Source organism: Nelusetta ayraudi, unplaced genomic scaffold (genome assembly GCF_046127955.1).
Source record: "Nelusetta ayraudi isolate G7.1 ecotype Tasmania unplaced genomic scaffold, CSIRO-AGI_Nayr_v1 ptg000027l, whole genome shotgun sequence".
Lineage (NCBI taxonomy): Eukaryota > Metazoa > Chordata > Actinopteri > Tetraodontiformes > Monacanthidae > Nelusetta > Nelusetta ayraudi.
Genome location: NW_027466077.1, coordinates 3,491,144 through 3,507,607, shown reverse-complemented (window position 1 = coordinate 3,507,607; position 16,464 = coordinate 3,491,144). Strand labels below are relative to the sequence as shown.

The 16,464-nt window shown below is 45.9% G+C and overlaps 1 protein-coding gene across 1 annotated transcript in view; it reads right to left on the bottom strand.

Moving 5' to 3' along the window:
* Positions 1 to 22: 22 nt before the first annotated feature.
* Positions 23 to 16,464, bottom strand: part of cacna2d4a (calcium channel, voltage-dependent, alpha 2/delta subunit 4a) — a 63,618-nt gene continuing 47,176 nt past the window's right edge. The window contains exons 30-42 of the mRNA XM_076030150.1: positions 8,994 to 9,055; positions 6,623 to 6,637; positions 6,116 to 6,160; positions 5,774 to 5,836; positions 5,595 to 5,665; positions 4,644 to 4,719; positions 4,498 to 4,550; positions 3,585 to 3,640; positions 3,193 to 3,213; positions 2,625 to 2,745; positions 1,973 to 2,088; positions 1,627 to 1,709; positions 23 to 1,532 (exon numbers count right to left, since the gene is read on the bottom strand). Coding sequence (XP_075886265.1) covers positions 1,440 to 1,532; positions 1,627 to 1,709; positions 1,973 to 2,088; positions 2,625 to 2,745; positions 3,193 to 3,213; positions 3,585 to 3,640; positions 4,498 to 4,550; positions 4,644 to 4,719; positions 5,595 to 5,665; positions 5,774 to 5,836; positions 6,116 to 6,160; positions 6,623 to 6,637; positions 8,994 to 9,055 — 875 coding nt within the window. The 3' untranslated portion in view covers positions 23 to 1,439. The remainder of the gene's footprint in view (positions 1,533 to 1,626; positions 1,710 to 1,972; positions 2,089 to 2,624; positions 2,746 to 3,192; positions 3,214 to 3,584; positions 3,641 to 4,497; positions 4,551 to 4,643; positions 4,720 to 5,594; positions 5,666 to 5,773; positions 5,837 to 6,115; positions 6,161 to 6,622; positions 6,638 to 8,993; positions 9,056 to 16,464) is intronic.

Sequence of the window (16,464 nt, the reverse complement as noted above, 5' to 3'; positions counted from 1 at the left end):
CACAAAAGCATATGACAACAAATGTAGTGCAAAAATTGGGCATTTTATTTGAGATGATACAAATCAACTTCAGTCAAAGAAGACATTTGTTTTAGAACTACTGTGTTAAAAAAGCAGAATGATAAAAGGGGAGACAAATGAAAAATACATTCAAATCTTTAACAAACAAGATCAATGTCATGGTGCACAGCCAGACAGGATGAATGAAATGAACAGGCAAAAGCATCATCAGAAATCAACTTGTGTAAGGTGAAGGAAATGCCATACAAACAAGGAAAAGGGCACTCAACGCTCAACGAGATTATGCAGTTTGAAACATAGAATTTTAAAAAGTACCAGAATATTTTTTTTTACATTGTTTATTTACAGTGCACTTGTAAATTAGTTTTCAATAAAAAAAATGAAATGGAAAAAAAATTCAGACAAAATGACACAGCAGGAACAGAAAGGGAGATAACTTCACACATTTTTAAAATTCATGCCAAGCAACAAGTATCACTTGCATAATACTCAGCCAAAGTGTCTCTCAACAATGCACCATTTATTAAAAATAAATATCTGTTTTAGACCCAGAAAAAGAAATCTGCGGTATTTATCACATGCCATCTTAATGCATGTCTGAAATGTAAAAAGAAATGCAGAAACACCTCATGAATTTCCTCATAGTTTTGGGTCCACCTTGGTTGCAGATGCAGATCCTCCAGTTTAAGATGAAACAGACAGGTGTTATGCGAAGACACTGACACAGACATACAAAAAAGACACAACCGATAAAGACAGAAAGGCAAACTTTAAAATCAAATCAAAATATACATATATAATACCACTAGGCCGTATATGCAACCACTCCTTACAACGTCCCGATTGAGTTACACTTTCAGATTTGTCTGAAATCAATATCACTCTGTGTAACTGGCTGTGTTGGCACTGATCCTTTGAGAGTTTTCAGAAGATTCAAAGAAACTTGTGCTGCAAAGAATCACCTTTTGACATAATGCAACAATGTTCATTACATACAGCCTAACCATTGTAGTCCCGTTGCTCTGGGGGGTCGACTCTAAATAAAGCATTCAGGAGAAAAGTGCTTTTGAGGTGTGCACGCTTGCAGCTGCATGTAAAGTGCACGTCTGGACGTATGCAGTATTCACCAGAGTTTTGCAGGGGAGACACATTTTGCTATGGCAAAGTATAAGAATGAAAGACATGACTACCCTCCAGTGGCAGGAAAGAACAAAACAAAACAGCAAATAGCCTGTAGGATTTGCAGGGGCTAAGATGCGTCGTCGAGGTTTACTGTGAGCGAAATGCGCAGTGTCATGTTCATTTTTTATTTATTTAAATAAATCCACTTCAGGTGTCCGGTATCCAAACAAATCTGCTAATCCACTGCCTTTTCCGTCATTATGTGAGAATGGCTGGAGCAGCAGAGTTGTCCATCATCAGGAGACGAGTGTTGAAAAAGAGAGACAGGTGAGGAAGAGAGAGGCAGACAGAGAAACAACCGATGCTCCTCCACAGTCGTTGGCGTTCTCCTGTGGGGAGGGAATAAAATCCAGAAAGCCATTGGCAACTGATAATTTTGACAACAGAATAACTCATTGTAATCAAGTGGCAGCGAGGGCTGACCTGAGGGTGGTAGGCATGACAGGACTCGGGCCGTCTGCGAATCTTCTGCGACCTCATCCTGTCACACTTCACCGAGGCGTTATGTGCAACAGGGTCAAGGTGACTTTTCGACCAGTCTTTGCAAAACCTAAGACTAATGAACATAATTGTAAAGCATACTGGTGAGAAGCTGATGAATGGTCCTCACTCCTCAGAACAGCAGAGTCGAAGCTGCAGCTTTGAAGTGGCAGCAACATCAAAATCGATGGATATGCTATGAAAAAAGGTGTGCAGCTCGTACAAGTTTCGATTTCTTTTAAAGCACGACATCCTTCTCATCCAGACTGACAATTCTATCAAAGGATATATTTGACCTCCTTGGGCTCCATGGTGATGGGCGGGAACTGTTTGGAGCAGTCACAGTCTGCCTGCACCACCAGCATCAACAGGTTGCTCTCTGGAATCTGCTGCACCACAAACATCCTGAAACACAAAATGCACACAAAATTACCCACCGAGAAATGTGAAACCACTTGCTTTAGTAATATAGTTTACACAGAAAAAAAAACATTCCATGATGATGATTTTGGGACAAACTATAGTAGCATCTTGAGATCGATGAAGGATATTCCGCGCAGTTCTCCATGCAGGCCTCATGGGGGCGACCCTTCTCAATCCATCTTTATTTCTCTCACACACTCGCACACGCATCTCCCTGCCTTCTATGTTTTTTTTCCGCCTCAGTTTCCATCACTCAATCTCCCCCATTTCTGCTTTTTTCATTTACGTCGCTTAATAACTTCCACTCATCCAGTCACTCACTCTCTCTCCCTCTCTGTTTTCAAATGCTCCTCGGCCTTTGCGTAACCTTTGTCCGCGCCGTGATTAAATTCTGTTCCCTTCCCGCCGCTCTATATGCAGAGTGGGGCAAAGCTGTGGAAAATGGATTTTGGAAGGACAATTTAAGGGCTCAGGGAGGACTGCAATGCAGACTCGCGGCTTGACGGCCGTGCACTCACTTTTGGCAGCGTCCACACTTGATGATGCTGTTGGTCTCTTTGACTGATGGCTCATAGACGAAGCTCGGGTACTCGGTGTCGCACGGCTGCAGGATGTCCCCTTTCTTCTTGTGGGCGGAGGCTGACAGAGGAAAGAAATGACAGAGGAGGGGAAAGTGAAAATCCACATGGGACAATATGTTTGGTGACTGACAGGCCTAGAGTGTGCAGGCACCATTTCCATGCTGTGCACTCCAGGTATTTCTGACTCTTTCTAGTGGGGCCAAAGGTGCTCTAGCTGGCCGCGCATTCAGGGCAAAAATTGAATTTGCTGTCTGCGCACGGAGCGAATGATGAGGTTTTCCGAGGCGGAGGAGCTGTAATGGCAAGTCAGAACTTCACATCTGGACGCGAGCGACGCTTCCCGCCTTCTTGAAAATTACATTAGCCAGAGTGTAGCGCCGAAGAACATGCCAGTCATCCCTGAGAGCCTCTTACGTAATGAGACGCACAGCGTTCCGTCGGGTTACAAGTAGGCTGACGGGGGGGAGATGGAAACAAACATAAAACACACAAAAAAGATACTCACAGGTGGCGTAGGATGGCTTTGCTGAACAGATGAGAGGTGATGATGGTGTGGAGTCGGAGGAGGAGGGGATGATTGGCGGATGGCGTAATGAGGAGGGTGAAGGTGTGATTGATGTCGACGTGGCAGCAAATGAGGAGCGAGAGCATCACAGACAGAACACGGTGTGATTACTTTTGTGACGGCCTTCGCGAGGAGTCAACGGTGGACACAACTCACACGGGGAACAGGTGCCCCCACAGTGATTGCAAACCCAATGATGAAGATGATTAGTGTATTAATGTTGCATGAATGTCAGTAACAAACTCCACTGCGCCGCTTGAATGTGATGAAAGGAAAACTTTGTCCAATCAACTCCTAAAGTCTCGAGGACCTCTGCAGCCCTTCGTACTCACCTTCAGCAAAATAGTCCGCGTGCCAAAAGCTGCAGAAATTGAACTCCAGCAGAAACCTTGTGACAAGACCAGAGAACAGAGACAGAGAGAGAGGGAGAGAGAGAGAGAGAGGGGATGTGAAGATCGAAGCAGAGCAAAGTAGATTGCGAGCAGATTGACGCCGGTTTCACACGCCAGGCACGGGCCCAAAATTGTGTCATGGGAATTTTGAAATTGGGTCGTCAAGTTATTCGGCAGCGATCAGTGTCTTTAGTGAAAGCACAACTTAGATTAACTGATTCAATTAACTAAAAGGGCGTTTTTAATACTTGAGTTAAAAGTTGAAAACAGCAGCTTGATAGTTTAGTTTGAAATATGAAGCGGAGCAGCTCTTGAAGCTCGAGAAAATACTCCATCTGTTCAGTGCGAGTTGTTTTGTTGACTCTCTAATGAACCTGTCAAAATGTTGTAAGTGTAAAGTTGTGCATTTCATTCAGGTTTCACAACATGGTGGGATGATTATCAGGCACTCATGTCCTTTGCACAGTGGACGTCTTTGCCCTGCAGGCATGTTTTCATTGCGGGCTTGGCAAAGAGAGACATTTTCACGCACATCGCTTCGGGTCAGACAGTGAAAAGTCACTGCTGGAAGCTGTTGGGGAGGCTGATCCGCACGCTTTGCCAGCTTCAGGCTGATCCAGGGAGGCGGTTTCCTCAAACCGAATCAGTTTATGCAAAACAAATCGACAGCTGGCAGTTGCCTAATTACTGTAATTACGAATGATTTTTTTTTTTTGCCTCTTATTTAACGCTGGGGAAGGGAAAAAACATCAAAATATAGATCTTCAAATATTGAATCCGAGCGGTAAATCCAACAATTCCACATGTTTTTTTGTTAACACTCAACACCGTCGTTGCCTATGGCGAGACTTACAAAATGAAGTTGGACAGGAACCACTTCAGGGCTGAAGCCAAATTGTAGAAGGGCTGCAAAGAGTGAGAGACACATGGATTTCACATCCGTGCAGGGGAATGTGTGAAGAACATTGTGTGGTCAGAGAGCGAGGGCGGCGTACGTACGCTGAGGAGCGGCCGGGCGCTGCTGACAGAGTGCAAGTTCATCTTACACATGGCCTGGTAGTCGAACAAGGACACCCTGAGGAAAGGCACACACACACAGACGCGCACAGTTGGAGTAGCTCGCTGGCTCACATCGATTCTCGGCCCCATTACGCCGACAGCGGCGAGCAGCTCAGCTTAACCTTTGAATCTCGGCTCCCCGGCCGAACTCGGGGAAAAAGACGGCGTTTTTTTTGTCATCTCGTTAACGAGCACGAGTTCCAGGCCGGCATGTCATCTTGTTTTGTTATTTTCCCTTTCTCCTAAATACGGCTACAGGAGGAGCGCTCGCTAGAAATCTGCACGCGCAGAGAGCGCACATACGCATGGCGGGGCGACATGCATGCTTGAAAAGCAGTTACGTAATATCCTGTGTCAAATGAAGCGTGGCGAAATGTTTCAGCCGCATATAAATAGCACATCACTCATGAGACTTCAAACATAAAAGATGGGGTTGGGGGGGTGGAAGGGGGAGGGGACTGTAGTACAGTCAAAGGGAGTCCGGGGGGAGGAGGAAAAGTCTTGTAAACAAACACAAAGACGGATAAATAAGCGTCCGTGTGCAGAGCAAAAAATCTGCCTGTTATTTCGCTAAGGAATAATTCCCTAATCACAAGTCCCTACTTTACTTTTAAGGGACGGCAAGGACAATGGCAGCAAGTGGAGCACAGTGAAATGTGCGAGCGCCACGGGGCTGCACAGAGTGGCATTTAACCAGGCCATGAGGGGACACTGCAGCTCCAAGCCTTGGGGATTTTGAAAAGTTTACATGATTCTTATCTTGCATCAGCTCCTGCAGGCCCTGTCAGGTTAGCAGCAGCAGCAGCAGCAGCAGCAGCAGCAGCAGCAGCAGCACAGACTCACAACTGTGCTTTAAAACCAGGCCGGAGAACCGCAGCCGAGACGCTTTACCTTTTGAACATGCCCATTCGGATTAACGTGGTCATCACCGATCCATCAATTTCACCCAGGAATCTTCCCGCCTATCGGAAAAGAGAATGAAAAGAGCCGTTGACCTTTTTTTCCTCCCCAGAGAGTCTCGGGAGCTTTGAAGGCATCTGTTCAGCGTGCATATGTTTGTGATGGCTCACATCATTCTGCTGTTTGGAAATGAGGATGAAGCCGTTGTTGTCGATCACGTAGCAGTTGAAGTTCTGAGATGAGATGCAGATGCAAGGAATCAGAAATATACATGTCAATGAATAATGATGATATCGAACATCATAACCTCCAAGACTTTTATCGAAATATGTTTTTTTTTAAGCCTACCCCTCCTCCATCTTACGGCTCCCATTAATTCACTTCCAATTTAACACTTTTTATTTGTCATTTTTATGAAATTATCTTGTTTTGCACGCTCTCAATTCAAGTTAGCCATTTTCTTTTTAAGTTTTATGCAAAATCTCACGCCAATGCACCGAAGATATACTCACATAGCTGTCGCATCGAAGAGGACAAACCCCTTCTACATTGGAGCACTGGAGGATAAACAAGAAAAAGATGCTTCAGATGTGTGTGTGTGTGTGTGTGTGTGTGTGTGTGTGTGTGTGTGTGAAACTTTAACAAGCAAAAAGGTGGGAGGGTGACAAAGCCAGTATATTATCTGTGGGGCAAATGTGTTTGGATGGGGAGAGCTTTCACACGCGGAGGTGTCTGAAAAAGACAAGTGCATGTGTACCTGTGAGTGAGATGCAAAAAAAAAGAAGTTCAAAGTGTTGATTGAAAGGTGGTAATTATGGGCGATACGCCACCAAAGTGGCTTTAATTGCAAGTTTGGGCAGGTTTTGTGTCTGCTCCATCCCCACCCCCACTGAGTGAGATCTGGGGTGCGAAGCCAACTTGGCGGGGCGCTCAGCAGGTGCCGAGGTTGTTAAATGTGGCTCCATGCAGGAGATTAAGAAGAAGAGGAAGGGAGCGGGGAGTTGATTAGGCACACTTACGTCTGTGTCGTTTGGCTGAGAGGAGGCCAGAAAGAGGAGATCGTAAAAAGGAGAGAGGAGAAAAAGAGAGAAACATTATTCAGTTGTTGTTGTCGGTGCAGGAGCTGGGCCGCCATCTTGCCGGTGCAAGTATTTTCAGGTTTTTAACAGGATTCCACGAGGGGCTCAAGACAGGTAATAACTCAATGGGCGTTTCAATTGGAGAGGGTGAGACATGCATTTAAAAGCCAGGACTCCCCTTCATAAAGAGGATTCATTTTCGCTCTCTAATGAATAAACCCTTCTCCGTGGCTGAAGAGGTGATGGGTCCAGAAGTCAATAGTCATCCCTGCTCCTTTATGGTCTCATCTCATGTCGACAGTGTGTGTTGAATCGGTCTCTGTGGACGATGTGTCTTTGGGATCACGGTCGGGCTTTATAGAGCGTGTCCAAGTGTGAATGAGACCATCTATCACGCTTTTCCATCCTATTACGAGCGAGTGTCAGCCTCTCTCTTCCTCTGTTTCCCACCACTGCCTCCTGCAATAAACTACAATTTGGAGGAGTGACAGAGGAGATGATCCTTCCCTCCATAACAACGTGCTGATGTGTATGTGAAAAAAACAAATATCTTTTGCTGATAACAGTCTGACAAACTGAATCTCCTCCAGAGCCTGCGAGGACAAACTCAAACACTTCTTCCTCAAAAAAATACACGTCAGAATATTTACCAGGTTAACGCTCAGGGTGCTTCCTATTGGATGGCAGCTGGCGATTTATTCCTGTCCCTCCCATTATTAATTCATCTACTAATAACATGTTATTCTGAAGTCACGGAGGGTTTCCCCTCATGTATGCAACCCTGCCCCCTGAGAAACCAAGGACTGCTGCGTGATCGGCACACGAAGGCACAGTCCACTGAATTATAACGACTGGAAAAAAAATATATGAAAAAAGTCTGCAACTAGTTTCATCTAAATGATCGTGTAGTGCAGTGAAAATCAGCGCTGTGTGTGTGTGCATGTGTGTGTTGGGACAAACACTAACACACAGCAAACACATTTGTGCGCAGATGGTCGTGCATATGGTCTCTGCCAACGTGAGCTGCGCTACCACTGAAAGACACTCATGCGTCAACACCTATCTCCACACCTGGCACGTGCGCGGACCCAGTCTCCGGGAACAATCTCCGGTGTCCCGGTCGTTTGTCATTTTACGGGACAGCGGGCAGCCGAGACGCTGCAACAGCCACCTATTGTCGAGAGCCTGCTTTGTGTTTTCCCCTGTGTGTGCGCGTGTGTCTATGTGTGGCCCAGTAGGTATGGCAGTGGGCGGGGTTGACTGTGATTGGGGAGCACCTGGCCAGCCTCTCTCTCTGCAGCATCTCACGGACCTGCTCCTCCACATGCTTTAGTTAACATATTTCGTTTTGGCTTAGGCCTACTTATTTCCAGCTCACACTCTTCAACACTAACACATGCACAATAACATTTGCAGCCAACAGCAGACATACTGACAAAAAAATGTTTCACATCCCATTGTGTTGTTGTTCATTTCAATAAATCATTATCACTTGTTAAGCCAATGCGGATAGGTTGTGTTCCCTCCTGTCAAGGCTTTTTGAGAGCCGAGTCGTGACAACGCTCTTTCAACAGCCATCGTTTACATTCAAGGGAGCGGCGAGGCTGTCCGACACCTGGCAGGGGGAAGGTGTTCCAGGAACAAAATGACTGGAGGACATGAAAGACCTTCTATTAAAAGGCCCGCTGAGGATATTTCTCCGGTAGCAGAGTACATTTAATGGCGCAGGCATCAGGCCGCTTTAGTGAGATATTCCTGAGTGCAGGACGGTGCCATTGGTCTGAAAAACGTGGAGTGAGAAGCTGAACAGCTCCAGGAGGGGCCGGATGTTAAGTTGCAGCCAAACAAATGCAGATGTTGTGGTTACAACATCATCTTGTAATCGCTGCTGGCATCAGGCAAATGATACAGAACCCCACTGGCCCGGAAAAACATCTTCAAAAAATTATTCATCCCCTTTGCAATAGCTGTTCTGAACAGCATAAAATAGTCTGCACTCTTTTATCTGTGTGAATGTGCTTTAATGTATTTTTAATTTTTAAAGCTGTGTCAAAGACAAATTTCAGTTTGTTTTTTACTGACAAACAAAGTTTATATCTATCTATCATCTATCTATCTATCTATCTTCTATCTATCTATCTATCTATCTATCTATCTATCTATCTATCATCCATCCATCCATCCATCCATCCATCCATCCATCCATCCATCTATCTATCTATCTATCTATCTATCTATCTATCTATCTATCTATCCCTGGAGGTAATCATTCAATTTGATATTGATGCTAACATGTTAACAGTTGACCTACCTGCGCAGTGATGGCCCAGAATCGGGACTCCATTGCCTTGAGAGTCATCTGGACCCCAATGGCTGCAGAGAAAGGGAGAGGACTGAGTTGGTCTACAAAATAAAACACGGAAGCAACCATAAAAAAAAGAAACAGATAACAGGAGGTAATTGGATGCTGTTAAAGGCTAATTTATCAGACATTGTTGACAAATTGCTGGGAAACACATGTGGCAGCCAAATGACTGGGCTTCACTGGTACAGTTTTGAGCATTTCATTCATTTGTTTCCATTATCTGAGCTATTTTATCAAGAAAAAAACCAAACAAATTTACACTGAATATTATAGAGACACTGTTAAAGGGCTTTTTGCTATAAAACAACAAATAAGAAATCCAAAGAGAATCACTCAGGTTTTTTTTTTTTTAATTTATCAACATTCAAGAACTTTTTGCAATGTCTTCATTTTAGTTTCAGACTGAAAATTTTTATCCAAACCTTTGCTTTCCCTTTTTCTTCAACAATAACCAAAGATGGTGAAAGCATATCAAGACTGAAAAGTGGCACCCAGTAGGCAGCTAATGCTGGCAGATAGTAGTAACACTTGGCAGGACTAATGGTAACAATTAAAAAAATTAAAAAAAAAGGAAAAGAATTAATAACAGAACAGTTAGCAGAGCGGCGGCAGTGAGGACAGGCTCCGCTAAAGCAGTGAGTCCTGGGTCGTAGCCGCAGTCACGGGCAGGGTGAGGAGGAGGGAAACTTTAATTCCAGCCATTTAGATTAAGGAACATTAGCGAGGAGATTAATGTCCCTGGGTGCATGGGAGACCTTATCTCTCTGTTGGCTCTGAGGCCGGAGGAGCAGCCGGAGAGGACTCGCAGTACAGATCAGCTTCACAACTCAACTCATGAAAATCCTTTTTACGTTAAGTGGCCTTGTGAGCCTCTCAACCGGACTCTATTCTTGGGGCGCGTGCGTCCGTGCAATGGCTGCCCCCCTGCCTCTGTGTGTAACACTTGCAGTCACATAACATTAAGACAAGATTTAGAACGCCGCTGCACGTTTGTCCACGCAAAACAGGGGCGGCAGGATTGCTTGTGTCAGCTTAGTGCCGTTCGTCCATCAGCATTTTCAGTCCAGCGCGCTAACGCAAAGAAGGGTGGACAGTAATTGCACAAGTTCCCAGAACACGCATCCTGCATATGCCCACACACATAAACACACGCGCGCACGCTCTCACGCCACGAGGGCAGATATGACATTTCATTTTAGCATCAAAGACTCAGCAATTTTTTTTTTCCCTCCCCTGCCGGCGCGCTCGGCTTTGCGGCCGTGCAGGGAAAGCCTCGGCTCTGCTCACAATGCACAAAGCACAAATAAACACACCCACCTCCCCGCTCTCACATCTTCACATTCAGACTGGGGCTTGCACACGCATGCATGCATGCATGCACGCCATTATGACAGTCAGCATAATAATTATTTGCAGGGCAGTCCCAGAGGCAAGAAAAGCTTCATTAAACCGCTGATGGGTTTATTTATTGGTGATTCAGGTTGGACCTGACATGTTTCATCCAGTAGCGATGGATGCATTTCAACGCTTTTGCTTCACAATCTGGTGTTTTTGCATGGCAGCTATAAGCAAAGGGCTAAATCTGCTGTTTTGTGCGGAACCATGTCCAGCCCTTTTGCAGTGTGCGGCCATTAAAAGTAAAATCAGTGGAAACATTAAAACCAAATGTGCTCATGAGTTAGCGCTCTAATGGGGGGTACTGGGTCCCCATGGCTGCCCGAAGCAGAAAAACACAATTGAAATATATCAAAGTGCACAGCAGGCATTCTGAGGCAACAAAAGTGTAAAGCGCATTTAAATTTTAGCGAAGGGGTGAAAGAAAGCCAACGTGTGGCGCTATAGCGGAAAAGTTATACTTCATCCCCCGGCCACCAGACAGCTGCAGGCCGGAACACTCCGACACACACCTGCAACAAAGCTTGTAAAATGCTCTTTAGGGATGAATTATGGATCGTGGAGTGAGAATGAACCGGGAGGAAATGTGCTCACAGGCAGCGGCGGCAGCCTGTTTCCAGTCACGTCGACAGAAATGTTTGTTCAGCTGAACGCAGGAGGTGTTATTTCTGCTCGATAGGTCTCGCACATGTCCAGGAAAGAGACGCTCAGAATCTCTGCAAACAGAGACCAACTTACACGCGCAGTTGTCTTTTCTCTCATTTCCTTTTTTTCCCTGACACTATCACAATCTTCATGTGGAACTTTTTAAACCTGGTGATGATCCTTTTTTAAATACGCTTTTATTTGGTTTTGGTTTGGCAATACTTATCCCTAATCCTGATTTCTAGAAACTTCTGTGCTTCTCTCTGTGTACATGCCAACACGTTAGGACAGACGTGGGCAAACTACGGCCCAGGGGCCACATGCGACCCGCCGAATTTGAAAAAAATATATTAACAGTAAGTCATAAAAGAGATGTATTTGATCACTTGTTTCAGTCGTCATTTCAATAAAGAGCTAAACACTGTGCGGCTTCAAAGACACTGATTTTGTTGGAACTTTGCTATGGTTCATTTTCAATAGACATTAAAACAACATGTTTTCTTCATATCCCATAGATTTTTTCCCTCCCATGAGGTGGATCACATCTGCTGCTGCTCCAGCCCCCTCTGTCAAATTTTTGAACCCACTGTGGCCCAGCAGTTGAAAGATTAGCCCACCCCTGTGTTAGGATGAACATGACATAAACAAGGAAGGAGATTCGCACTCATGCAAACGCAGTCTGGCCACTCCAATTAGAAGCGGCAGATAAAAATGATTCAGCTTCTCCTTCTCCTGCATCAGATCAGTGAATTCTTTTGATCCGGCACTCGAGCGGCCTCTCCCACGCAGGCATTCTTGAGGAGAGGTCCTCCACGGTTGCCAGCGCTGACCTTGAATTCATTTCTCCCCACCGTAATCTCAGATAAAGTGTCGTGGAAGGCCGCCGCGGAAGGCAGCAGTAATCTGGCTCGGCTCGTTGTCGGAGACGAGGAGGCCAGAATCTAATTAAAACCATCACACAGAATCACAGGACGTGTGTGCGAGCATAACAATAGGGTTTTTTGTTTCCTTGAGATTTTGCATGAGCGGCGAGCGCTGCAACTCGTGCAAAGCCGTGTGAAGAGGCCGTATCGCACACTCTCACAGTGCTGGGACGCAATTAGTGTGAGCTGCCAATCACAGCGGAGAGCACTTTCAACAGGAAATGAACTAACAAGGAAATAAATAAAGAAATCCAAGGAAGCCGAGCGACGAATTTAATTGGTTGTTACGCTAACCAGATAGAAGGAGGGGAGACGCGGGGGGGACGAGGACCGGAAAGGAAAAATTAAACTGTGGGAAAGAAAAAAAAAAAGAAGAAAGGAATGAATAAACTGAGCAAAAAGATGATGGAAACAGATACAGAAGAGTTCAAAACACAGGGGAAATAAATAATCAATCTGAATAAAACTGAATAAAAACTGGTTTTGGTGACAAGGAACATTTATAATTAGGAAAAAACATGAGAAAGCAAGTTAATTTAACACATTAGTGTGCTAAATAGAGGTCATCAATGGAATGTTTTGATTGGATCAATGAGGTGAGGTGGCCAGAGAGGTAGGACAGGGCTGGCAGAGGGCCTTTCAAGCGTCACCCTTTAAAATTAGGCTCCGAATCCCAGAGATGCCCGATGCCTCTTTCGCATAATGACTTGATGTGAAACAAACACCCTGCACTAAACTCTCTCCTCGCTCATTTCTCCGAACGCACTCTTCAACATCGTCAAATCAAGAAGCGTGTCAGGCCACCTCGAGCAGAATCCACTGGCGCCCGAAGAGATGCCGAGCAAAACCGTCAATTATTCGCATAAAAGGGTAAACACATCCCGTCGGAGTCCTGCGTCAGAAACAGCGCCGTTTGAAAACAAGTCGAACGCGTCTGTCAGACTGAAGGGGACGGTTATTTGTTTGTTTTTTGTTTTTTTGCTGCTGTGGCTCTTCCTCCTTTCATTGACAATGACGCGCAGACGCGGCCCCAGTCACACGGAGAGATCACGGATGGCTCGACGCTCCGGCAGCCTTCCCTTTGTCTCCGCACAGATAATTAAAGACACCATTGCAGTTTAAAATAGAGAAACGTCAAGCACGCACCAGACAAGATGAGAAACTGTTTGCAGAACATTTTTCTGACAGATGATTCATTATTTATTAAGAGTTATTATTAAGTGTAACTAACTAAAAACACAATGAAAGCATCATATTCACAAAATGAACGGTGCATGAATATTCTGCCACGTGCAACTGCATTTTAAAACTGCAAATTGTGTTATTGCAGTCACCCAACAACATTTGGGATTACGCGGCGGTAATATCCTTGCACAATGCCTAAACTAGTTTCACTTTAATCCAAGAGGAGGAAAAAACATGCAGAATACTGCTTTGCACGGGCGAGAACAAAGCTTTTGCTGCAAAAACCCCAGGATTGCAAAACACCTGTTATGATCCACTTATGCTCAGCATAGAGCGGTGCAGAAAAACAATCGGCCCAGTGTGCTACATGATCTCACATCTTTTTAGGTAGATGGATAGAGAAGATACTTTATTCATGCCCAGGGCTGGGGGGATTCAAATAGTCCTCTTACAACAGCTGTGGTGTCAGGAAATCAAATAAATAAATTCCAGAACTCCAAGCACATCCTCGTTCAGTGGAGATGTCCCTTCTTTTGAAGCACAATGAGTGAAAAAGAAGGGAATACTTTTCTTTAAAGTCACTGCCACTTGTGTTGAACAAAGCCAACGAGATCCCGTGACTTTTTTTTTTTAGAAGAGTGTTTTAAATAAGCTGATGTTGCCAGGCAACAAACAATGATCTAGAAAAGAACAAAAAAATGAGAGAGAGGGAGGGAGGGAGAGAAATACAGCAATTCATTTTGGACAGCAGTCAATCATGATAACGGACTGAATAGAAATCCTTGACATCAGCAACTGAGCTGAAGCTGGCGTCCTTGTGTCGGTAAAGAGGCAACGCGGAACGGCGAGTGGCTCCGTGGACTCGAGGGGCTGCAGCAGAAACTTGAGGCCGAGCTGATGCTGGGGGTCACTCTGGCACTTTTGCACCCCTGAATCTCACAGAGTCTCCGGTTGAGACGTTCCACGTGACAACAACAACGACGCAACGGACACACGCCCGTGCAGTGCCGCGGGCTCGGCTCGGCTCACCTCGGAGGAGGCGGTGGCGGCGGCGGCGGCGGCCAGAGGCTCTGCTGACATCACGTTACCAAAGCAACAGGCAGAGGGCTGCGATTGGAGAAGGACGATGACTCAACTCTCCTCCCCCACCCTCCTCCTCCGCCTCCTCCACCTCCTCCTCAGCCTCTTCCTCTCCTCCGCTCGCTACGTCTCTCACTTCCCGGCGCACAACTTTTGAAACGTGCAGGATGCAGACAGGGGCGCTCGCGGGCAAAGCCGAGCGCGCACTCAAACGCTACCAGGTCTGTTTAATTTTTAAAACGCTGGGACCAAAAAACTAAGAAAAAAAATGCCCACCTTCCGCCATTTAGCAGCTGGATGGTAGCCAAAGAAAATGACGGACAGTTAAAGGGGCAAAATGCTGTATGGATGAGTGTGTGTGTGTGTCTGTGTGTGTTGTGTGTGTGGACTTCAGTCAGCAGAGCCTACCTTAAGTTAACCCAGTTTCCCAGCCTCTCGTTGCAGGCCCGTCGGAGGCAAGCTCACTAAATCATTCATGGAGGAGAGGCAGGCAGGAACGAGGTCCGGTGTTTGTGTTGTGTGTGTGTTGAGAGCGCGGCGCAGAATCAAGCGAACCGCTATTAAAAAAATAAAAAAAAAAAAAAACCCTGCTGCGGCCCTTCTTCCTGTGCCCAGTGTTAACACAGCAGTTTTTGCTCATGATAAAGCAACGGGATGAAGAGTGGCAACATCGCTAAGGTAGCGCGAACCGCAGAGCGCTTGCCGGGTAAGAAAATCTATGATCCACTCAACCGTCTTAATGACGGGCGATTGATTGTTCCAAGCATGTGTTTGTGTGCACACGTCACTCTTTCATAATCTCACTTTTATTGCGAGAGAATTTCTTTATTTATTTCTTCATCTAATTGTCCTTTTTAGCACCAACGCAGGCTGTGAGATAACTTGTTCTGGCAGCCAGGGATGGCACCATATGCAAAATTTACTCCCACTAAAATCCAAATCCCTTTCTGTTTTTTCATCACCTCGGGGCCTGTAGGGAAACAGTGCAGCAATCGTTACAGCGACGCAGCATTTCATCATAAAGTTCAAGAGGTAAACGCTGGTAGCTCTTTTTTCCCGTCCTCTGAACAAACCCCAAAGTAAAAATACTAAGAGGCTCTTTCTCAATGTCAAACAATATGTTCGCTAATCAATCAATTTGATTATTAATCAAGTACTGCAGAGGTGCTGTCTTCATTTGGTGTCTTTTTCTCAAATTACAGACAGTGCTGGCCAGCCCTCAGGCCAAACTCAGTGTCCTTGTTTCTCTGCACCTTCTGTGTCCTCCTTCTTTTATCTCTGTCCTCCCCTTCCTGCCGTCCACTCCCAGATGTTTTCCTTCCTCGTTCTCGCACCCCCCCCCCCCCCCCCCCCCGCTGCCCGGCCACGTCACTCTCCTCCCGTCTAGGAAATCCCTCTCCACCATCTGTCTGGCTGGCTGCGATGAATTCGGGGGCCTTGCAAAACAAATCAACTCGGTCAAATTAATGACTCTCTCTGTGGGGATAAACTTTGTGCGAGTGTGCCCGCCTGAAATGCTTCATAATCCGCAGCGCCACTTAATTTATCCCGTGGCTGAAGGACGGTGTGTCGGGAGGGGGCGGAGGGTGGGGGGGGGGACTCACTACAGACGAAGCCGGCCGCACACATTAACTTCCCTTAAAGCACAGCAGGTCAGAACCCCAGACGGATGTCGGCTCCTGTTTTATGTGCACTCTTCCAGCCATCTGTCTAAAAACGAGGTGGAAACCACCTCCAAACAAAGTGACCCACAGGATGCTTCAAATGCATCTTGCAAGTTGTCAAGAGAAAAGGAAAAAAAAAAACAGAAAATGCAGAAACCTGCAAACACAGAGCTGTGCGAAATAAAAAACCTTTGCGGACAAAAAGAGCATCGAGGAAATGGATTTCCACTGATTCTGAGTACCGCAAACCTCATTGGCCAAACTGTCTAAAGGGCCATAAAGGGGCCCGAGTCAATAAGAAGCTGATTCGTGGCCAACAGAAAACACTGATGTATGGGAACATGGACGCAGATAACTCTTCAATGGCGCCATAGACAATTACAATCTGGGTGCCCCTGCGGACGTGCGCCTGTGAAATGGATGGAGCCTTGGGTTTACCTGCTCCGTGAAGGAATTATGTTGCAGCAAACGTGCCGCGCCAGACTCAACGTTAATACAAAGAGCAGCGCAGATTCATCTCCGCTG